We start from the raw sequence: 23095 nt of genomic DNA, 5'->3' as shown, positions 1-23095 counted from the left end.
GTCGCGGGCGGCTGAGACCTCCGGGTCCGAGTCGCCGCGAGCGAGACGGGGGACCGAGACCGAACGCCTCTAGGTCCGAGTCCCTCGAACGAAAACGATGCGCGACGCGATGCGGTTGTCCTACGAGCAAAGAGAGTACGACTCTCGACGGTGGATCACTAGGCTCGCGAGTCGATGAAGGACGCAGCTAAGTGCGAGAAGTAATGTGAATTGCAGAACACATTGAACGTCGATATTCTGAACGCGAATTGCGGCGTCGGGCAAATCCCGGCGCCGCGTCTGCCTCAGCGTCGGCGAGTGACGATGCGCGTGGCGGCTTTGGGTTGGGCCGCCCGCGGAGAAGACAAGGCTGAAAGTTTGGGCGTCGGGCTGCGAAGCCCGTCGCCCCGAGGTAGACCGGCGCGCGCCTGCGTCGGGGCCGGACCCGGTCGTTCTGCGACTCGGCCGCCGTTGCGATCGCGCCTCCGCGCGCGGTACTGGCGGTCGAAGCGCCGTTCGGCTTTGCGAGGAGCGGCTCCCGGCGTCTAAGCGAGCCGGAGCCGGCCGAGGCGAGCGGCCGGCAGAGGTACGACTTCGACCTGAGTTCAGGCGAGGCTACCCGCTGAATTTAGGCATATTATTAAGCGGTGGAAAAGAAACCAACGGGGATTCCCCGAGTAACGGCGAGTGAAGCGGGATCTGTCCAGCGTCGAACCTGCGCGTTCTCGAAGCGCGCCGGAATGTGACGTAAGGAAGACCCAATGCGACGGCCGGCGTGCGCCGAAGTCCTTCTGATCGAGGCCTCTCCCCCGCGAGGGTGTCAGGCCCGCGAGGGCGCGCGCCGCCGCCGCTGAGGGTCTTCCCGGAGTCGGGTTGTTTGAGAATGCAGCCTGAAGCGGGTGGTAAACTCCATCTAAGACTGAATACGGTCGCGAGACCGATAGCGAACGAGTACCGTGAGGGAAAGTTGAAAAGCACTTTGAAGAGAGAGTTCAAAAGTACGTGAAACCGTCGAGAGGTAAACGGGAGGGCCCGTCCGGGCTCGGGGTCGCTTTCAGTCGGGCGCGCGGGCGCGTCCGGGCGAAGGGCGGAGGCGCGAGCCCTGTCCGCGTCCGGGCGCGCGTGACGCACCGGCGCACTAGCTCCCCGGGCGGGCCGCGACCGGCTCGCGGTCGGCCAGAAACGCGCTCGGAAGGTGGCCGTCGCCCTCGCGGGCGGCGGTGTCACAGCCGGGCGCGCGAAAAGCCGGCCGGGGGCCGAGGTGACGGCGCCGCGCGCGCCGCCTCTCCGGAGGCGGCGGGCGTTCGTGCGGCCGCGGCAGGCGTCGGGCGTCGGCGGTACCGTTCGCGGTGCCGGCGGCTCCCGCGTCGTCGGGGTCGGGCGTTCGCCTCGCGCGCGGGGTCTGCGGTCGTGTCGGCCACCTTCCCGACCCGTCTTGAAACACGGACCAAGAAGTCTAACGCGAGCGCGAGTTGACGGGCGGTACGAGACCCGAGAGCGAAAGTAAACTGTAGCGCGTCACGGACGCGCGAGGTCGGATCCGGCCCCTCGCGGGGCCGCGAGCACGACCGGCCGGCCGCCGCCGCCGGGGCGGCCGAGCGAGAGCGTTCCCGTTGGGACCCGAAAGATGGTGAACTATGCCTTGGAAGCTCGCGGCCTTCGAGCCGCGGGCGACCCGCTCTTAAGACAGCGTCAGGCGGGGAGTCTGACTTGGGCTTGTGGCAGCCGAGCGTTCATAGCGACGTTGCTTTTTGATCCTTCGATTTCGGCACTTCCTATCATTGCGAAGCAGAATTCGCCAAGCGTTGAATTGTTCACCCACAAATAGGGAACGTGAGCTGGGTTTAGACCGTCGTGAGACAGGTTAGTTTTGCCATACTGAGGAAGCGTTGTCGCGACAGTAATTCTGCTCAGTACGAGAGAAACAGCAGATTCAGACATTTGGTTCATGCGCACGGCTGACAAGCCGATGGCGCGAAGCTACCATCTGGGGGATTACGACTGAACGACTCTAAGTCGGAATCCCGCCTGAGTAGCGACGACGTCCCGGGTGCCTCGAGGCGAGCGAGGCGCGGCTAGGCGCCGCCTTTGCGGGCGGCGCCGACGGAGCCTTTGTCGGTTGACCCTTCGTCGGCCCGTAAGCTTGGGCTGGCCGAGACGACGGTAGCACTTTTCGCGTGGGCGAGGTGCCGCTTCATTCGCAGACGACCTAGTTTGAGATCGGGGTGTCGTACCCGCTAGAGCAGTTTCTCGCTGCGATGCGTTGAAAGACATCCCCGAGATCTATGATCAGCGCCCGGGCTCGCCTCTGGGCGGGCGCGGGCGCTTTTTTCTCGCTGTCTCCGCCGCCTCTGGCGGGGGCGTGGGAGGTGTGAGCTTTGGGCCGCGGCGTTGCGTGGGCGACGGCCGGAGCGCGGCGCGTCAGATTCGGCGCGTTGCGTGGGCCGTTGCCGGAGCGCGGTGCCGGCCTCGGAAAATCGACAGAGTCCGAACCGAGGCGAACCTCGGATGCCGCCCGGGCCCAAGGCAGAGAGCCTGGGCCGCGTGGAAAAACCACAGAGTCCGCGCCTCGGCGCCGGCCGGGGCGCGTTGCCAGGATCGAAGTCCCGGCCGTGCCGCAGAGCGGGCTGAAGTCCCCAGCCCTTGAAGCCCAAGGCAGAGTGCCTGGGCCGTGGAAAACGACAGAGTCCGCGCCTCGGCGCCGGCCGGGGTGCGTTGCCGGGATCGAAGTCCCGGCCGTGCCGCCGCAGAGTCGATCGGAGCGCCCGGCCCTCTGAGCCTATGCCGGAGTGCGCGCCGAGCCCGTGGAATAAGTTACTCCCGCCGTTTACCCGCCTGAGACTTGTACAAAACAGCGCGGTCCGCGCCTCGGCGCCGGCCGGGACGCGGCTCGGGAGACGGCTCGCCGGCCGTCCCGTGAGGCCTGCCGAGAGCGCCGACCCCCTGGCGCCGCCTCGGCGCCGACCGGGTGAGACGGCAGGCGGGCCCGCGTAGCTCACGGCGGCGAGCCGACCTTCTTGGGTGGCCGCGCCGGCTCTCCGGCCGAGCGAGACGGCAGGCGGGCCCGCGGATCGTGCCGCCGCCGGCCGAGCTCGGAGCCGCCTCGGTGAAAACGACAGAGTCCGTTGATTGCTTCGGGCGCGCGCCCTGCAGACCGCCGTCCGGCCAGGCGAGGCGCGGGCGGCGCCGGCTCCGAGATTCCGCCGGCCTCAGAGGAGGCCGAGGGCGGGCCGCGTTTTCCGCCGGATCGACGATCGGGGACATCGAGGGCACCGCGGGCGCGGGCCTCCGACGCCTTTGCGGCGTCGGCTGGCGGCGCCCTCGGTGTTCCTCCATCTTTTTTTTCGTTTTGGTCACGAAATCGAGGTAAAACGGTCGACCTTGTGTCTTTGACATCGGGTCGACCTTTTTGTCTCGATTCCGGAAAAGTCGAAATTCCAAAAGTATATTTTAGTGTTCCGAAACCTATACGAGCGCGTAGAGCGCGTCGAGACGATCTCAACGGTGGTTCGTTCGTCTCGATCGGACCACGGGGAGCGGAGTTATGGCCCGAAGACCGACCCCGATTTCGACCCCGGTCGGGCGCCCGACTCTGGCCGCGGCCGGCCGGGGCTGGCGCCTCGGCCAAAATCTCGAGAATCGCCGAAGCAATCAACGGACTTAGTCGTTTTTCGCACCTCGCCCATACTTTAACATGGGGCCTATACTCTAACATGGGGCCCATACCTTAGCATAGGCGGACCGACTATACTTGCTCGGATCGGTTCCAAACTTCGTGTGCGGGGTCTTATGGATGACTTTTGGCCGGCGAAAAAGTTCAACTTTTTCCGAGGAAAATTTCGGACTTAGTCGTTTTTCGCACCCCGCCTATGCTTTAACATAGGGCCCATACATTAACATGGGCGGATCGCCTATACTTGGTCGGATCGATTCCAAACTTCGTGTGCGGGGTCTTATGGATGACTTTTGGCCGGCGAAAAAGTTCAACTTTTTCCGAGGAAAATTTCGGACTTAGTCGTTTTTCGCACCTCGCCTATGCTATAACATAGGGCCCATGCATTAACATGGGCGGATCGCCTATACTCGGTCGGATCGATTCCAAACTTCGTGTGCGGGGTCTTATGGATGACTTTTGGCCGGCGAAAAAGTTCAACTTTTTCCGAGGAAAATTTCGGACTTAGTCGTTTTTCGCACCCCGCCTATGCTTTAACATAGGGCCCATACATTAACATGGGCGGATCGCCTATACTTGGTCGGATCGATTCCAAACTTCGTGTGCGGGGTCTTATGGATGACTTTTGGCCGGCGAAAAAGTTCAACTTTTTCCGAGGAAAATTTCGGACTTAGTCGTTTTTCGCACCCCGCCTATGCTTTAACATGGGGCCCATACATTAACATGGGCGGATCGCCTATACTTGGTCGGATCGATTCCAAACTTCGTGTGCGGGGTCTTATGGATGACTTTTGGCCGGCGAAAAAGTTCAACTTTTTCCGAGGAAAATTTCGGACTTAGTCGTTTTTCGCACCCCGCCTATGCTTTAACATAGGGCCCATACATTAACATGGGCGGATCGCCTATACTTGGTCGGATCGATTCCAAACTTCGTGTGCGGGGTCTTATGGATGACTTTTGGCCGGCGAAAAAGTTCAACTTTTTCCGAGGAAAATTTCGGACTTAGTCGTTTTTCGCACCCCGCCTATGCTTTAACATAGGGCCCATGCATTAACATGGGCGGATCGCCTATACTTGGTCGGATCGATTCCAAACTTCGTGTGCGGGGTCTTATGGATGACTTTTGGCCGGCGAAAAAGTTCAACTTTTTCCGAGGAAAATTTCGGACTTGGTCGTTTTTCGCACCCCGCCTATGCTTTAACATAGGACCCATACATTAACATGGGCGGATCGCCCATACTTGGTCGGATCGATTCCAAACTTCGTGTGCGGGGTCTTATGGATGACTTTTGGCCGGCGAAAAAGTTCAACTTTTTCCGAGGAAAATTTCGGACTTAGTCGTTTTTCGCACCCCGCCTATGCTATAACATAGGGCCCATACATTAACATGGGCGGATCGCCTATACTTGGTCGGATCGATTCCAAACTTCGTGTGCGGGGTCTTATGGATGACTTTTGGCCGGCGAAAAAGTTCAACTTTTTCCGAGGAAAATTTCGGACTTAGTCGTTTTTCGCACCTCGCCTATGCTATAACATAGGGCCCATACATTAACATGGGCGGATCGCCTATACTCGGTCGGATCGATTCCAAACTTCGTGTGCGGGGTCCTATGGATGACTTTTGGCCGGCGAAAAAGTTCAACTTTTTTCTAGGAAAATTTCGGACTTAGTCGTTTTTCGCACCTCGCCCATGCTTTAACATGGGGCCTTACGGTGAACCGTCCAGACTTGCTCCGATCGGTTCCAAAGTTCGTGTGCGGGGTCTCAGGGATGACTTTTGGCCGGCAAAAATTGGAACTTTTGCCGGAAAAAATTCCGGACTCATGATAGGCGCCAGCTCATGATGTCGCCAGTAGTTACGACTTGGTCGTTTTTCGACCTAGCCCACACAAAGTAACATAGACGGCCATTTCAGACTTGCTCATATCATCTCCAGAATCCTGTGTGGGCTCTCGTTGGTGACTTTTGGCCGGCAAAAAATTGGAACTTTAGCCGGAAAAAATTCCGGACTCATGATAGGCGCCACGTATTGAAGACGCAAATTTCGTGTCATGTTGAACCGTTGAACGCTACGGGAGCAGTAGAACGCGACCAGGGGGTTTCGAACAACGACCAACGCATTCCTCACGGCCGAATTCACCTACGATAGGGATTTCGGACCCGGTCGATTTTCATGATGGGCGCCAGTCATGATGGCGCCATCAGATTAAGCATAAGACCTGATCGATTTTCATGATCGGCGCCACTCATGATCGTCGCCACGAATTCAAGCATACGCCAATACTGTGACATTTCGACTTTATCCGGAAAAATTCCGGACTCCGTCACGCTTTCGTGATCGGCTCCAGGTATCGGAGGCGCCAAATTCCGGGTATCGAAGGCACCAAACGCATGTCAAGGGACTTTATTGGCGCCTTCATTTTGCGTTAAAACGTGTCCGGGATCTCATCATCCATGCCCGTCATCGTGAGGTTGTGGAGCCGGACATGAATTTCGCATTAAGTTTACGTGCGTCGCGTTCTCGACGTCGTGAAAGGGGCTTAGGCGTATCATGGTAGGCGCCACGCTCGTTCTCACGATTTTGGGGATCAAAATCAAGAGTCAAAGAACAAAACTCCGTTCATCCAGGTTTATTTGTCTTTAAAAACGACTTGATGAATCTCATTTTTGAACGCATTTGCTGAAAGTTTAAATAGCATTCCGATTTATATTCGTGAACTATCCTGCTCAGTAGAGGTCCACGATCGTAATAAAACGCATGCAAACGAGAGTCTTTGATCAATTTCTCCACTAGCTCGTTCGTCAACGTGGTCTTTGTCCCTCTCTGACGGTTGCATATCGAATTCGCTATTTCCTCGACGTCATTATCTGCGGGTTTGAATATGATTGGAAATGGAATTTTGGACAGTAATAGCAAATAGATTACCCTCATTTGTGACGATCCGTGTGTCCCGGTCCGTAGCGAATAAAGTTTCCGAATTAGCTCCGTTTGATTGCGTGTCATTTTCGGTGCGAAAAGTGCTATCGTCCTCTGTTTGCAGCTCTGGTTGAACTGTGGTCGGGGTTGGGGTCGGTCTGACGATCCGTGTGTCCCGGTCCGTAGCGAATAGAGTTTCCGAATTAGCTCCGTTTGATTGCGTATCATTTTCGGTGCGTAAAGTGATATCGTCCTTTGTTGGCAGCTCAGGTTGAACTGTGGTCGGGGTTGGGTTCGGTGATTCAAATGATCCTTAATCAACAGTTGCGGTCAGATATATGACGTTATAATTTTATAGGGCTTTACATACCTTCATTTGGGGGAGCTTTTGACGCGGCCAACTCCGCATATAAGTCATCGTGTGTACTGTTCACGGCTTTGCGGAGCATTTCTCTGCATAGAATCGCCCCGGCAGCCGCCCTCTTGGTCCTGCCTATCCCGTCATAGTGTCGACTCGCGACCTCCGTGCTGTGCGACGATGACATCGCAACATGATATTGTCCAATGTCGTCAAGCGAACTCGCCATCGTGGCGACTATTTTACGGAGGTGCTGGTACGTTAGGCTGACTTCGTGGGTACTGAGGTATTCCACGACACAAACCGATAAATTTTGGAACGGCTTGCCGTTCGAGTTTCGCAACGCGACTTCTTCCCGTGACAAATCCAAGTTTGGATTGGTTTGCTTGCAAATCTGAAATCGAAAAGAGGTTTTAGACCGCTCCATTACACGTTCATATCTTCGTAACACCTACCTGTTTGAATCGGTCATAGTCTTTTTGAGTCATAACCAACAAACCCTGACTCGACAGGCACTTGTTGTGGTTGACCTGTATGACTAACATTTCGGGATCGTTCACGGAACGGACGGCGTGGCTAAGCTCGTATCCGGTCACTCTACGAAAATATGACAGTCTCGTGCCACTTGCAAGTCCGACCTGGATGATTGTCGCGGCCAAGCAATCCCGCACGTTTTCGTCTGTTAACGGTTGATGGAGGTCTCTTTTAAACGTTTCGCTTTTGATCATTCTAAAAAAAAACACGCATATTAAACTTAAAACTTTACGATATTTTAACCTTAGCACGAACCTTTTGATATTCGGCCAATTTTTATTGATGACGTCCATGTCGAGAGACAAACGTTTCTCGTGCTGCCGCTTTCTTCTTTTATTGGTCGCTCTAGAGTACGTCGCGATGATTTGTAGGGCTCTCAGTTGGTTGTCCGGTGAAACCACTTTTTCCAACAATGCCGGATGCTGCATACGCGCAAATTCAAGAAATCCCTTTAGCGACGCCAGGGTGTTGAAAATAGTGCTCGCGGACAGTCTCCCGTCGGCGTTAGAAATGTACGTGACTAATTGTTCCGGCTCGTCAACCACAAACTTCTTGAAAACTGATTTTAGTTTGCTGACGACCATTTTGGTGTTGACTTCGTCGAGCGCTTGCACTTGGCGATGCCTTTCGTACAGGGAGAGGAGCTGTAATAAACGGATCTGCATTATTTCGGTAAAAAAGTGACACATTACCTTCAGAGTTACTCACGCTTGAAAAGTCGGACTCGAAGGTCAACTTTTTAAAGTTTTCCTGGTAGGTCTCGCAACCTATCCCGAAGCCGTCGCGTATTTTATCGGAATGGATAATCCTCCAGTGTGTTGCTTTATAGGCCGTGGCAACTGGTCTAGAACAGAGTCCACACCAAGACCGTGGGCGACATTCCTTGATGTATTGCTTGGGCTCGCGCAAGTAGCGAGCGGACCTGCGACATGTAATATTTTTTGGCTTCTAGTTGTTATAAATAAGCCAACGACAATCTTACTCTTTAATTCTCTCGACTGACCACTTATGAACGTTCCTCAGATGCCGCGTTCTATGACCTTTGGTGGGTATATGGCAGACTTGACATCGGTCGAGTCTTATTCTTTTAGTGGGTCGAATTGTAACAGGATCGCTGGAATAAACAATAAAACTCCGATATTCGCGGCTCTCTAGCGCTCCCTACGTGACCCCGCATCATCTAGTCACACATTGACGTGACCAGCGCGCGCTTAGGAGCCGGGAGGTGCGTCGTTTGTCATTCTGAGCCGTCCCAGAGAAGAGAAAATGGCAGAAAACCCCCAGAAATCCGATTATCGCCGCTCTCTAGCGCCCCTTACGTGACCCCACCCCATCGAGCCGCACATCGACGTCACCAGCGCGCGCTTAGGAGCCGGGAAGTGCGTCGTTTGTCATTATTAGCCGTCCCAGAGAAGAGATAATGGCCGGAAACCCTACCGGAAATCCGATATTCGCCGCTCTCTAGCGCCCCCACACGTGACCCCACCCCATCGAGCCGCGCATCGACGTCATCAGCGCGCGCTTAGGAGCCGGGAGGTGCGTCGTTTGTCATTCTGGGCCGTCCCAGAAAAGAGATATTTGCCGAAAACCGGTCCAGGCATTCCTTATGGGATTTCCGCCGACTGTGACGTCACGGCTAATCAAAGGCCACTTTGGAGGCCGCAAGCGGTCCTCCCCCAGGTCGGACATCATCGAGCTGCACATCGACGTGACCATCGCGCGATTTCCAACACTTCGGTGGCTCGTTCGTCGTGCTGGGCTCACCCAGAGTTGAGATATGGCACGAAAACTGGCCCATGCATTCCTTATGGAAGCTGGACTTCCGCAAAATCTCGCCATGTTAAAGTATAGGGAATTTTTCGAGACGTGTAGTCCAATAACTCAACTCGTGTATGTAGCACATAGTTAAACGATCCCGCGTTCGAATTGGCGCAAAGGGAAGAATACAATACAATGAGAATTTTCCGATTCGGAGTTACCGGGGCTGAGATAGCGACGAGTTATGGATACGAGTTACGGCCCGAAATCCAACTATTTTGGACTCGGTAAAAGCTACTTCGCCGAATCCTGCCACGCTAAAGTATAGGGATTTCGGAATTAGAAGAATTTTTCACTCACCCGGTGACTTTAGATTCCATTATATGCTCTTGATGCACGGTAATCCTCTAAAAACGTCCTTCCAACGCGACAGTTCACTAGCATATGAGCGCGCGGCGAGAATTTTCTGGAAAAATATATTCCCGGGTCATTATTACGTCATAGAGGGCCCGAAATTTTTTTTCTCGAAAATCGGTCTGGGGCCCGCCGAAACACGTTTTTTGACGATTTTTATGCATTTTGGGCGGTTGTTGACACTGTTTAAGGTCCTAAATCACGCTCTGGTTGTCTTGTGCCAAGTCTACAAGACGCCTAAACCAGTTTTACACGTAACCGGCACGCACAACTACCAATATAGACGATGCAGTACCCGCCGAAACACGGTTTTTGACGATTTTTATGCATTTTGGGCGGTTGTTGACACTGTATAAGGTCCTAAATCACGCTCTGGTTGTCTTGTGCCAAGTCTACAAGACGCCTAAACCAGTTTTACACGTAACCGGCACGCACAACTACCAATATAGACGATGCAGTACCCGCCGAAACACGTTTTTTGACGATTTTTATGCATTTTGGGCGGTTGTTGACACTGTATAAGGTCCTAAATCACGCTCTGGTTGTCTTGTGCCAAGTCTACAAGACGCCTAAACCCGTTTTACACGTAACCGACACGCACAACTACCAATATAGACGATGCAGTACCCGCCGAAACACGTTTTTTGACGATTTTTATGCATTTTGGGCGGTTGTTGACACTGTATAAGGTCCTAAATCACGCTCTGGTTGTCTTGTGCCAAGTCTACAAGACGCCTAAACCCGTTTTACACGTAACCGACACGCACAACTACCAATATAGACGATGCAGTACCCGCCGAAACACGTTTTTTGACGATTTTTATGCATTTTGGGCGGTTGTTGACACTGTATAAGGTCCTAAATCACGCTCTGGTTGTCTTGTGCCAAGTCTACAAGACGCCTAAACCCGTTTTACACGTAACCGACACGCACAACTACCAATATAGACGATGCAGTACCCGCCGAAACACGGTTTTGGACTCGGTTAAAGCTATTTCGCCGAATCGCGCCACGCTAAAGTATGTGGATTTGACAACTACAAGAAATTTTCACTCACCCGGTGACTTGAGATTCCAATAAATGTTCTTGATGCACGGTAATCCACTCCGAACGTCCTTCTAACGCGACAGTTCACTAGCATATGAGCGCGCGGCGAGAATTTTCTGGAAAAATATATTCCCGGGTCATTATTACGTCATAGAGGGCCCGAAATTTTTTTTCTCGAAAATCGGTCTGGGGCCCGCCGAAACACGTTTTTTGACGATTTTTATGCATTTTGGGCGGTTGTTGACACTGTTTAAGGTCCTAAATCACGCTCTGGTTGTCTTGTGCCAAGTCTACAAGACGCCTAAACCAGTTTTACACGTAACCGGCACGCACAACTACCAATATAGACGATGCAGTACCCGCCGAAACACGTTTTTTGACGATTTTTATGCATTTTGGGCGGTTGTTGACACTGTATAAGGTCCTAAATCACGCTCTGGTTGTCTTGTGCCAAGTCTACAAGACGCCTAAACCAGTTTTACACGTAACCGGCACGCACAACTACCAATATAGACGAAGCAGTACCCGCCGAAACACGGTTTTTGACGATTTTTATGCATTTTGGGCGGTTGTTGACACTGTATAAGGTCCTAAATCACGCTCTGGTTGTCTTGTGCCAAGTCTACAAGACGCCTAAACCAGTTTTACACGTAACCGGCACGCACAACTACCAATATAGACGATGCAGTACCCGCCGAAACACGTTTTTTGACGATTTTTATGCATTTTGGGCGGTTGTTGACACTGTTTAAGGTCCTAAATCACGCTCTGGTTGTCTTGTGCCAAGTCTACAAGACGCCTAAACCCGTTTTACACGTAACCGACACGCACAACTACCAATATAGACGATGCAGTACCCGCCGAAACACGGTTTTGGACTCGGTTAAAGCTATTTCGCCGAATCGCGCCACGCTAAAGCATGTGGATTTGACAACTACAAGAAATTTTCACTCACCCGGTGACTTGAGATTCCAATAAATGTTCTTGATGCACGGTAATCCACTCCGAACGTCCTTCTAACGCGACAGTTCACTAGCATATGAGCGCGCGGCGAGAATTTTCTGGAAAAATATATTCCCGGGTCATTATTACGTCATAGAGGGCCCGAAATTTTTTTTCTCGAAAATCGGTCTGGGGCCCGCCGAAACACGTTTTTTGACGATTTTTATGCATTTTGGGCGGTTGTTGACACTGTTTAAGGTCCTAAATCACGCTCTGGTTGTCTTGTGCCAAGTCTACAAGACGCCTAAACCAGTTTTACACGTAACCGGCACGCACAACTACCAATATAGACGATGCAGTACCCGCCGAAACACGTTTTTTGACGATTTTTATGCATTTTGGGCGGTTGTTGACACTGTATAAGGTCCTAAATCACGCTCTGGTTGTCTTGTGCCAAGTCTACAAGACGCCTAAACCAGTTTTACACGTAACCGGCACGCACAACTACCAATATAGACGATGCAGTACCCGCCGAAACACGATTTTTCACGATTTTTTTCAATTTTTTTGGGTTTTTGACCGACTATTGCGGAGCAGTCACACTGTTTCAGGGCCTCAATCTCGCTGTGGTTGTCGTGTGCTCGGAGTACAACAGGGAGAGACCTCTTTTACGGGTCTCCGACACGGACCAGGAGCGATATCGACGGAGCAGTACCCGCCGAAACACTGTTTTTTACGATTTTTTGAATTTTGCGCGACAATTACGGGGCCGTGACACTGTTTAAGGTCCTAAATCTCGCTGTGGTTGTCTGGTGCAGGGCCTACAACAGGGAGAGACCTCTTTAACTGGTCTCCGACGCGGACCAGTAGCGATATCGACAAAGCAGTACCCGCCGAAACAAGAGTTTGGACCTAATCGATTTTTGAGAAAATTTTGGAAAAATTTTTTTTCTCCGATTCCGATTTCCCGCACACCGACGGACTCGTGGGAGCCCGTAGAAGGCGAATACACTGTTTTGCGGGCGCTGGGAGGCCGTACGAAAAAGTAAAAATTTCACCCTCGTTCTGGCATCACGAGTCCATTGCGACTATGCACGTAGCTCTAGGACGCACAGGAGCCGAGATACGAGTTTTTCGCGAATAACTCGGCCCCTGTTGGGGCCAGACCCACGCGGGACCCCTCGTTGGAAGCGGCGCAGCGAGACGAATCCGGGAAAAAAAAAATTATCGAATTCGGACCACCCGGAGCCGAGATATCTCCGGTTAAAGGCCGCCCAAAACGGACCTTTGACCGGCTCTGGAGGCCGAGCCGTTGGTCGGATCGGGATAATTCCTTTGCGGGGCGTCTTCAAACAGTGCGGGGAACGCGCCCGTGTGGTTTTTAGGTGAAAAAATTTTTTTTCGGACTTTAACTTTTTCACGATCTCGGCCCCGTGTTATAGTATGGAGATTTCGGACTTAGAAAAAATCCGACGAGGTGAAAAATTTTTTTTCTTCGATTTCCAAATAAAGGCCACCGTCGGACTCGGGGGAGCCCGTAGACCGCCGCTAGCCACTTTTCCGGTCGCTGGGAGGCCGTACGAGAAAGAAAAATTTTCGCCCTCGCTTTGGCATCAGGAGTCCATTGCGACTATCCACGTAGCTCTACGGCGCACAGGAGCCGAGATACGAGTTTTTCGCGAATAACTCGGCCCCTGTTGGGGCCAGACCCACGCGGGACCCCTCGTTGGAAGCGGCGCAGCGAGACGAATCCGGGAAAAAAAAATTATCGAATTCGGACCACCCGGAGCCGAGATATCTCCGGTTAAAGGCCGCCCAAAACGGACCTTTGACCGGCTCTGGAGGCCGAGCCGTTGGTCGGATCGGGATAATTCCTTTGCGGGGCGTCTTCAAACAGTGCGGGGAACGCGCCCGTGTGGTTTTTAGGTGAAAAAATTTTTTTCGGACTTTAACTTTTTCACGATCTCGGCCCCGTGTTATAGTATGGAGATTTCGGACTTAGAAAAAATCCGACGAGGTGAAAAATTTTTTTTCTTCGATTTCCAAATAAAGGCCACCGTCGGACTCGGGGGAGCCCGTAGACCGCCGCTAGCCACTTTTCCGGTCGCTGGGAGGCCGTACGAGAAAGAAAAATTTTCGCCCTCGCTTTGGCATCAGGAGTCCATTGCGACTATCCACGTAGCTCTACGGCGCACAGGAGCCGAGATACGAGTTTTTCGCGAATAGCTCGGCCCCTGTTGGGGCCAGACCGACGCGGGACCCCTCGTTGGAAGCGGCGCAGCGAGACGAATCCGGGAAAAAAAAATTATCGAATTCGGACCACCCGGAGCCGAGATATCTCCGGTTAAAGGCCGCCAAAAACGGACCTTTGACCGGCTCTGGAGGCCGAGCCGTTGGTCGGATCGGGATAATTCCTTTGCGGGGCGTCTTCAAACAGTGCGGGGAACGCGCCCGTGTGGTTTTTAGGTGAAAAAATTTTTTTCGGACTTTAACTTTTTCACGATCTCGGCCCCGTGTTATAGTATGGAGATTTCGGACTTAGAAAAAATCCGACGAGGTGAAAAATTTTTTTTCTTCGATTTCCAAATAAAGGCCACCGTCGGACTCGGGGGAGCCCGTAGACCGCCGCTAGCCACTTTTCCGGTCGCTGGGAGGCCGTACGAGAAAGAAAAATTTTCGCCCTCGCTTTGGCATCAGGAGTCCATTGCGACTATCCACGTAGCTCTACGGCGCACAGGAGCCGAGATACGAGTTTTTCGCGAATAGCTCGGCCCCTGTTGGGGCCAGACCGACGCGGGACCCCTCGTTGGAAGCGGCGCAGCGAGACGAATCCGGGAAAAAAAAAATTATCGAATTCGGACCACCCGGAGCCGAGATATCTCCGGTTAAAGGCCGCCAAAAACGGACCTTTGACCGGCTCTGGAGGCCGAGCCGTTGGTCGGATCGGGATAATTCCTTCGCAGGGCGTCTTCAAATAATGCGGGGAACGCGCCCGTGTGGTTTTTAGGGGAAAAAAAAATTTTTCGGACTTAGTCGTTTTTCGACACTCGCCCATGCTTTAACATAGGGCCCATACCGTAGCATGGGCGGGCGCGCCGGACTTGCTCGGATCGGTTCCAAACTTCGTGTGCGGGGTCTCTAGGCGGGCTTTTGGCCGGCAAAAAACTTGGACTTTTTCCGAGGAATTTTTCGGACTTGGTCGTTTTTCGGACCTCGCCCATACCTTAACATAGGGCCCATACCTTAACATGGGCGGGCGCGCCGGACTTGCTCGGATCGGTTCCAAACTTCGTGTGCGGGGTCTCTAGGCGGGCTTTTGGCCGGCAAAAAAAATCAACTTTCTCCGAGGAAAATTTCGGACTTAGTCGTTTTTCGACCTCGCCCATACCTTAACATAGGGCCCATACCTTAACATAGGCAAATCGCCTATACTTGGTCGGATCGGCTCCAAACTTCGTGTGGGGCCCCTCTAGGGATACTTTTGGCCGGCAAAAAACTTGGACTTTTTCCGAGGAATTTTTCGGACTTAGTCGTTTTTCGGACCTCGCCCATACCTTAACATAGGGCCCATACCGTAACATAGGCAAATCGCCTATACTTGGTCGGATCGGCTCCAAACTTCGTGTGGGGGGTCCCGTGGGAGGCCTTTGGGGAAAATTTTTTTTTTATTTTTTTTTTATTTTTTCGGAAAAAAAAAATTATTTTTCGGGAAAAAAAATTTTTTTGGTCGGCGAAAATTTTCCGGCCCCCCGGCCTTAGTTCGGCTCTGAAAAACGACTAAGTAGAAAAAAGTCACCAGGGTTTTCGGAAAAAGACTAATATAGGAAGGGGCGCGCGCCCGGCGCCTGACGGGAGGCCGGGCGCGAAACGTTGAATCTGCCGGCGAGAGGGGCTGTCGGCGCGGCGGAACTGATCCGTCGTCACCGGTTGGAGCGAAAGCATATGGGGGTGCGAAGCCAGCACTAATCACGGGTCGGCGAACCTCGAGTCGCGGGTTTAAACGTTGCGTGTCGCCAAGCGCTGCATAGAGCGAGCTTGCCCGGTATGCCGTAGACGGCGGGATATGGATGATAGTGACCCTACACCTGTCATACAGCCATGAGGCATATCGGAGAGCGGACTCAATAAATGTTGCGCGGACGCGATGCGTCGTCCTTCGGGCCTCGCGGCCCAGACCCTTCCTACGTAGCCAAGCGGCGTCCCGGAGGAGAGAATCCGGCGTCGAGAAACGGTCGTCAAATGCCTCGTCCCCACGTCTCGGACGCGTCGAACAGTCGTCAAATGCCTCGTCCCCGCGTCTAGGACGCGTAGTACGCCTTCGGGCGCCGTGCACGGTCGTCAAATGCCTCGTCCCCGCGTCTCGGACGCGTACAGCGGTCGACAAATGCCTCGTCCCCCACGCTGGGCCTCGCGGCCCTTGCCTCCAGCGCGAACGGACGTCGCGTCCCTGCGTTTCGGACGCCATCGCCGCCGAGAGCGAGCTTGCCCGATATGCCGTAGACGGCGGGAACAGGTCGGTCGTAGAACATCGCACCTCTCCTGGCCACGAGGCTTATCGGATAGCGGACTCACCAAGACGCGGCGTGGACGCGACGCTCCGCCCAGTCAGCGGGAAGGCCCGCTATACAAACACGACGTCCTCGGTCAGCCGCGGCGGCTCCGGGCGCTTATCCGTGCATCGCGTCGCGGCAGCGCAGCGCCCGAGCCCCGGCGGCAGGCCTCGCGTCCTTCTCGGATTCGGTTCCGTGCGGCGAGCAGATTCTATTAAGCGGTGAACGGCGGGTGTCCGCGTCCCACGAGACGACGGCGGGCGACCCGAGAACGGTCCTCGCGATCGAGAGAGCGAAAGAAAGCGACGGGCGCCGAGAACGGCGGCGCCGGCGCCGCGGAGCGCCTTGGTCCCGACGTCCGACCCCCGGCCCAGGGGCGGACGCTCGCAGTGCGCGAGAGATATCTGGTTGATCCTGCCAGTAGTGATATGCTTGTCTCAAAGATTAAGCCATGCAGGTGTAAGTACGAACTGAACGTAAAGTGAAACTGCGAACGGCTCATTAAATCAGTCTTGGTTTATTTGGTCCTTGCGAGAGCTAACGTGGATAACTGTGGCAATTCCAGAGCTAATACATGCGACCGAGCGCCGACTCCGGGAGGCGCGCTTTTATTGGTTCGAACCCGACCGGGCCTTCGCGGGCCCGTCTCTTTCGATGACTCTGGATAACCACGCGGATCGCACGCCTTCGCGGCGGCGACCTACCATTCAAGTGTCTGACCTATCAACTTTCGAAGGTAGGCTACGGGCTTACCTTTGTGATAACGGGTGACGGGGAATCAGGGTTCGATTCCGGAGAGGGAGCCTCAGAAACGGCTACCACATCCAAGGAAGGCAGCAGGCGCGCAAATTACCCATTCCCGACACGGGGAGGTAGTGACGAAAAATACCGATGCGGGACTCTAACGAGGCCCCGCAATCGGAATGAGTACATTCTAAAACTCTTGTCGAGTATCCATCGGAGGGCAAGTCTGGTGCCAGCAGCCGCGGTAATTCCAGCTCCGAAAGTGTATGCTAAAGTTGTTGCGGTTGAAAAGCTCGTAGTTGGATGAAGAGCGCGCGGCGCCGGTCCGTCCGTCGAAGGGCGTGCACCGGCGTCGAGAGTTCCGCCTGTCGGCGCTTCCCGGGTGTTCTTGATCGGGTGCACGGGGTGACCGACGAGTTTACTTTGAAAAAATTAGAGTGTTCAAAGCAGGTTTTTCGCCTGCATAGTGTTGCATGGAATAATGGAATAAGACCTCGGTCTCGTTTCGTTGGCGTTCGCGAGTGCGAGGTAATGATTGAGAGGGACAGCCGGGGGCGTCCGTACTCTGCCGTTAGAGGTGAAATTCTTGGATCGGCGGAAGACGAACTACTGCGAAAGCGTTCGCCAAGAATGTTTTCTTTAATCAAGAGCGAAAGTCAGAGGTTCGAAGACGATCAGATACCGTCCTAGTTCTGACTATAAACGATCCCAACTGGCGATCGGCGGGCGTTACGATGACGACCTCGCCGGCAGCTTCCGGGAAACCAAAGTCTTTGGGTTCCGGGGGAAGTATGGTTGCAAAGCTGAAACTTAAAGGAATTGACGGAAGGGCACCACCAGGAGTGGAGCCTGCGGCTTAATTTGACTCAACACGGGGAAACTCACCCGGCCCGGACACGGGAAGGATTGACAGATTGACAGCTCTTTCTTGATTCTGTGGGTGGTGGTGCATGGCCGTTCTTAGTTGGTGGAGCGATTTGTCTGGTTAATTCCGATAACGAACGAGACTCTGGCATGCTAAATAGTTACGCGACCCTCGGCGGTCGGCGTGAAACTTCTTAGAGGGACTAGTGGCGTTTTTAGCCACGCGAGATCGAGCAATAACAGGTCTGTGATGCCCTTAGATGTTCGGGGCCGCACGCGCGCTACATTGGGCGGATCAGCGAGTCCGCCCGGGCCGAAGGGTCCGGGTAACCCGTTGAACCCCGTCCGTGATTGGGATAGGGCCTTGCAATTGTTGCCCTCGAACGAGGAATTCCCAGTAAGCGCGAGTCATCAGCTCGCGTTGATTACGTCCCTGCCCTTTGTACACACCGCCCGTCGCTACTACCGATTGAAAGGTTTAGTGAGATCCTCGGATCTGCCCCGTCGCGGTTGGAGACGGCCGCGGCGGTACGCAGTGAAGGCGACCGAACTTGATCGTTTAGAGGAAGTAAAAGTCGTAACAAGGTTTCCGTAGGTGAACCTGCGGAAGGATCATTATCGTTGGTGGCGAGCCGCGGTGGTCGCCCCTCAATTCAAGTGTCTTCGATCTGGCGCCGGGTCCGCGAGGACTCGGCGTCGCGGTGCCTGCGGGCGCCGCTCGGTTAACGCGAACGAGACTGTAATTCGAGCAGGCGTTCGACGGCGGGCCGGGGAATCCGTCGTCGGGGCACGCTCTAAAGTGGCGTCGGCCTTGAGCTAGTCGGCGCGGAGGTGGCTGAGACCTCTGGGTCCGAGTCGCCGCGAACGAGACTGTGTTAAGCGGCGTCTGCCTTGAGCAAGTAGGCGTCGCGGGCGGCTGAGACCTCCGGGTCCGAGTCGCCGCGAGCGAGACGGGGGACCGAGACCGAACGCCTCTAGGTCCGAGTCCCTCGAACGAAAACGATGCGCGACGCGATGCGGTTGTCCTACGAGCAAAGAGAGTACGACTCTCGACGGTGGATCACTAGGCTCGCGAGTCGATGAAGGACGCAGCTAAGTGCGAGAAGTAATGTGAATTGCAGAACACATTGAACGTCGATATTCTGAACGCGAATTGCGGCGTCGGGCAAATCCCGGCGCCGCGTCTGCCTCAGCGTCGGCGAGTGACGATGCGCGTGGCGGCTTTGGGTTGGGCCGCCCGCGGAGAAGACAAGGCTGAAAGTTTGGGCGTCGGGCTGCGAAGCCCGTCGCCCCGAGGTAGACCGGCGCGCGCCTGCGTCGGGGCCGGACCCGGTCGTTCTGCGACTCGGCCGCCGTTGCGATCGCGCCTCCGCGCGCGGTACTGGCGGTCGAAGCGCCGTTCGGCTTTGCGAGGAGCGGCTCCCGGCGTCTAAGCGAGCCGGAGCCGGCCGAGGCGAGCGGCCGGCAGAGGTACGACTTCGACCTGAGTTCAGGCGAGGCTACCCGCTGAATTTAGGCATATTATTAAGCGGTGGAAAAGAAACCAACGGGGATTCCCCGAGTAACGGCGAGTGAAGCGGGATCTGTCCAGCGTCGAACCTGCGCGTTCTCGAAGCGCGCCGGAATGTGACGTAAGGAAGACCCAATGCGACGGCCGGCGTGCGCCGAAGTCCTTCTGATCGAGGCCTCTCCCCCGCGAGGGTGTCAGGCCCGCGAGGGCGCGCGCCGCCGCCGCTGAGGGTCTTCCCGGAGTCGGGTTGTTTGAGAATGCAGCCTGAAGCGGGTGGTAAACTCCATCTAAGACTGAATACGGTCGCGAGACCGATAGCGAACGAGTACCGTGAGGGAAAGTTGAAAAGCACTTTGAAGAGAGAGTTCAAAAGTACGTGAAACCGTCGAGAGGTAAACGGGAGGGCCCGTCCGGGCTCGGGGTCGCTTTCAGTCGGGCGCGCGGGCGCGTCCGGGCGAAGGGCGGAGGCGCGAGCCCTGTCCGCGTCCGGGCGCGCGTGACGCACCGGCGCACTAGCTCCCCGGGCGGGCCGCGACCGGCTCGCGGTCGGCCAGAAACGCGCTCGGAAGGTGGCCGTCGCCCTCGCGGGCGGCGGTGTCACAGCCGGGCGCGCGAAAAGCCGGCCGGGGGCCGAGGTGACGGCGCCGCGCGCGCCGCCTCTCCGGAGGCGGCGGGCGTTCGTGCGGCCGCGGCAGGCGTCGGGCGTCGGCGGTACCGTTCGCGGTGCCGGCGGCTCCCGCGTCGTCGGGGTCGGGCGTTCGCCTCGCGCGCGGGGTCTGCGGTCGTGTCGGCCACCTTCCCGACCCGTCTTGAAACACGGACCAAGAAGTCTAACGCGAGCGCGAGTTGACGGGCGGTACGAGACCCGAGAGCGAAAGTAAACTGTAGCGCGTCACGGACGCGCGAGGTCGGATCCGGCCCCTCGCGGGGCCGCGAGCACGACCGGCCGGCCGCCGCCGCCGGGGCGGCCGAGCGAGAGCGTTCCCGTTGGGACCCGAAAGATGGTGAACTATGCCTTGGAAGCTCGCGGCCTTCGAGCCGCGGGCGACCCGCTCTTAAGACAGCGTCAGGCGGGGAGTCTGACTTGGGCTTGTGGCAGCCGAGCGTTCATAGCGACGTTGCTTTTTGATCCTTCGATTTCGGCACTTCCTATCATTGCGAAGCAGAATTCGCCAAGCGTTGAATTGTTCACCCACAAATAGGGAACGTGAGCTGGGTTTAGACCGTCGTGAGACAGGTTAGTTTTGCCATACTGAGGAAGCGTTGTCGCGACAGTAATTCTGCTCAGTACGAGAGAAACAGCAGATTCAGACATTTGGTTCATGCGCACGGCTGACAAGCCGATGGCGCGAAGCTACCATCTGGGGGATTACGACTGAACGACTCTAAGTCGGAATCCCGCCTGAGTAGCGACGACGTCCCGGGTGCCTCGAGGCGAGCGAGGCGCGGCTAGGCGCCGCCTTTGCGGGCGGCGCCGACGGAGCCTTTGTCGGTTGACCCTTCGTCGGCCCGTAAGCTTGGGCTGGCCGAGACGACGGTAGCACTTTTCGCGTGGGCGAGGTGCCGCTTCATTCGCAGACGACCTAGTTTGAGATCGGGGTGTCGTACCCGCTAGAGCAGTTTCTCGCTGCGATGCGTTGAAAGACATCCCCGAGATCTATGATCAGCGCCCGGGCTCGCCTCTGGGCGGGCGCGGGCGCTTTTTTCTCGCTGTCTCCGCCGCCTCTGGCGGGGGCGTGGGAGGTGTGAGCTTTGGGCCGCGGCGTTGCGTGGGCGACGGCCGGAGCGCGGCGCGTCAGATTCGGCGCGTTGCGTGGGCCGTTGCCGGAGCGCGGTGCCGGCCTCGGAAAATCGACAGAGTCCGAACCGAGGCGAACCTCGGATGCCGCCCGGGCCCAAGGCAGAGAGCCTGGGCCGCGTGGAAAAACCACAGAGTCCGCGCCTCGGCGCCGGCCGGGGCGCGTTGCCAGGATCGAAGTCCCGGCCGTGCCGCAGAGCGGGCTGAAGTCCCCAGCCCTTGAAGCCCAAGGCAGAGTGCCTGGGCCGTGGAAAACGACAGAGTCCGCGCCTCGGCGCCGGCCGGGGTGCGTTGCCGGGATCGAAGTCCCGGCCGTGCCGCCGCAGAGTCGATCGGAGCGCCCGGCCCTCTGAGCCTATGCCGGAGTGCGCGCCGAGCCCGTGGAATAAGTTACTCCCGCCGTTTACCCGCCTGAGACTTGTACAAAACAGCGCGGTCCGCGCCTCGGCGCCGGCCGGGACGCGGCTCGGGAGACGGCTCGCCGGCCGTCCCGTGAGGCCTGCCGAGAGCGCCGACCCCCTGGCGCCGCCTCGGCGCCGACCGGGTGAGACGGCAGGCGGGCCCGCGTAGCTCACGGCGGCGAGCCGACCTTCTTGGGTGGCCGCGCCGGCTCTCCGGCCGAGCGAGACGGCAGGCGGGCCCGCGGATCGTGCCGCCGCCGGCCGAGCTCGGAGCCGCCTCGGTGAAAACGACAGAGTCCGTTGATTGCTTCGGGCGCGCGCCCTGCAGACCGCCGTCCGGCCAGGCGAGGCGCGGGCGGCGCCGGCTCCGAGATTCCGCCGGCCTCAGAGGAGGCCGAGGGCGGGCCGCGTTTTCCGCCGGATCGACGATCGGGGACATCGAGGGCACCGCGGGCGCGGGCCTCCGACGCCTTTGCGGCGTCGGCTGGCGGCGCCCTCGGTGTTCCTCCATCTTTTTTTTCGTTTTGGTCACGAAATCGAGGTAAAACGGTCGACCTTGTGTCTTTGACATCGGGTCGACCTTTTTGTCTCGATTCCGGAAAAGTCGAAATTCCAAAAGTATATTTTAGTGTTCCGAAACCTATACGAGCGCGTAGAGCGCGTCGAGACGATCTCAACGGTGGTTCGTTCGTCTCGATCGGACCACGGGGAGCGGAGTTATGGCCCGAAGACCGACCCCGATTTCGACCCCGGTCGGGCGCCCGACTCTGGCCGCGGCCGGCCGGGGCTGGCGCCTCGGCCAAAATCTCGAGAATCGCCGAAGCAATCAACGGACTTAGTCGTTTTTCGCACCTCGCCCATACTTTAACATGGGGCCTATACTCTAACATGGGGCCCATACCTTAGCATAGGCGGACCGACTATACTTGCTCGGATCGGTTCCAAACTTCGTGTGCGGGGTCTTATGGATGACTTTTGGCCGGCGAAAAAGTTCAACTTTTTCCGAGGAAAATTTCGGACTTAGTCGTTTTTCGCACCCCGCCTATGCTTTAACATAGGGCCCATACATTAACATGGGCGGATCGCCTATACTTGGTCGGATCGATTCCAAACTTCGTGTGCGGGGTCTTATGGATGACTTTTGGCCGGCGAAAAAGTTCAACTTTTTCCGAGGAAAATTTCGGACTTAGTCGTTTTTCGCACCTCGCCTATGCTATAACATAGGGCCCATGCATTAACATGGGCGGATCGCCTATACTCGGTCGGATCGATTCCAAACTTCGTGTGCGGGGTCTTATGGATGACTTTTGGCCGGCGAAAAAGTTCAACTTTTTCCGAGGAAAATTTCGGACTTAGTCGTTTTTCGCACCCCGCCTATGCTTTAACATAGGGCCCATACATTAACATGGGCGGATCGCCTATACTTGGTCGGATCGATTCCAAACTTCGTGTGCGGGGTCTTATGGATGACTTTTGGCCGGCGAAAAAGTTCAACTTTTTCCGAGGAAAATTTCGGACTTAGTCGTTTTTCGCACCCCGCCTATGCTTTAACATGGGGCCCATACATTAACATGGGCGGATCGCCTATACTTGGTCGGATCGATTC

At 56.0% G+C, this 23095-nt stretch overlaps 1 protein-coding gene, 3 non-coding genes and 2 pseudogenes across 4 annotated transcripts; 5 read left to right on the top strand and 1 right to left on the bottom strand.

Moving 5' to 3' along the window:
- The first annotated feature begins 139 nt into the window (after positions 1 to 139).
- Positions 140 to 293, top strand: LOC145460001 (5.8S ribosomal RNA). The gene has a single exon (XR_013921664.1). It is a non-coding gene; the product is annotated as a 5.8S ribosomal RNA (ribosomal RNA).
- A 281-nt stretch (positions 294 to 574) lies between these two features.
- LOC145460015 (large subunit ribosomal RNA) lies at positions 575 to 2273 on the top strand (annotated as a pseudogene).
- Positions 2274 to 6267: 3994 nt separating this feature from the next.
- LOC145459987 (uncharacterized) lies at positions 6268 to 9677 on the bottom strand. Its single transcript, XM_080338430.1, has 8 exons — positions 9580 to 9677; positions 8444 to 8575; positions 8170 to 8383; positions 7717 to 8105; positions 7383 to 7656; positions 6940 to 7321; positions 6579 to 6881; positions 6268 to 6520 (listed from the first exon to the last, which is right to left on the bottom strand). The coding sequence occupies exons 1-8, from the start codon at positions 9597 to 9599 to the stop codon at positions 6273 to 6275; spliced, it is 1962 nt and encodes a 653-aa protein (XP_080194556.1). The 5' UTR covers positions 9600 to 9677; the 3' UTR covers positions 6268 to 6272.
- A 6896-nt stretch (positions 9678 to 16573) lies between these two features.
- LOC145460011 (small subunit ribosomal RNA) lies at positions 16574 to 18398 on the top strand. The gene has a single exon (XR_013921673.1). It is a non-coding gene; the product is annotated as a small subunit ribosomal RNA (ribosomal RNA).
- A 426-nt stretch (positions 18399 to 18824) lies between these two features.
- Positions 18825 to 18978, top strand: LOC145459989 (5.8S ribosomal RNA). The gene has a single exon (XR_013921653.1). It is a non-coding gene; the product is annotated as a 5.8S ribosomal RNA (ribosomal RNA).
- Positions 18979 to 19259: 281 nt separating this feature from the next.
- LOC145460014 (large subunit ribosomal RNA) lies at positions 19260 to 20958 on the top strand (annotated as a pseudogene).
- Positions 20959 to 23095: the final 2137 nt, after the last annotated feature.

Source organism: Botryllus schlosseri, unplaced genomic scaffold (assembly GCF_051294905.1).
Source record: "Botryllus schlosseri isolate E-star unplaced genomic scaffold, Bs_hap1 Bs30a, whole genome shotgun sequence".
NCBI classification, from domain to species: domain Eukaryota; kingdom Metazoa; phylum Chordata; class Ascidiacea; order Stolidobranchia; family Styelidae; genus Botryllus; species Botryllus schlosseri.
This window is presented reverse-complemented; position numbering and strand designations above follow the sequence as displayed.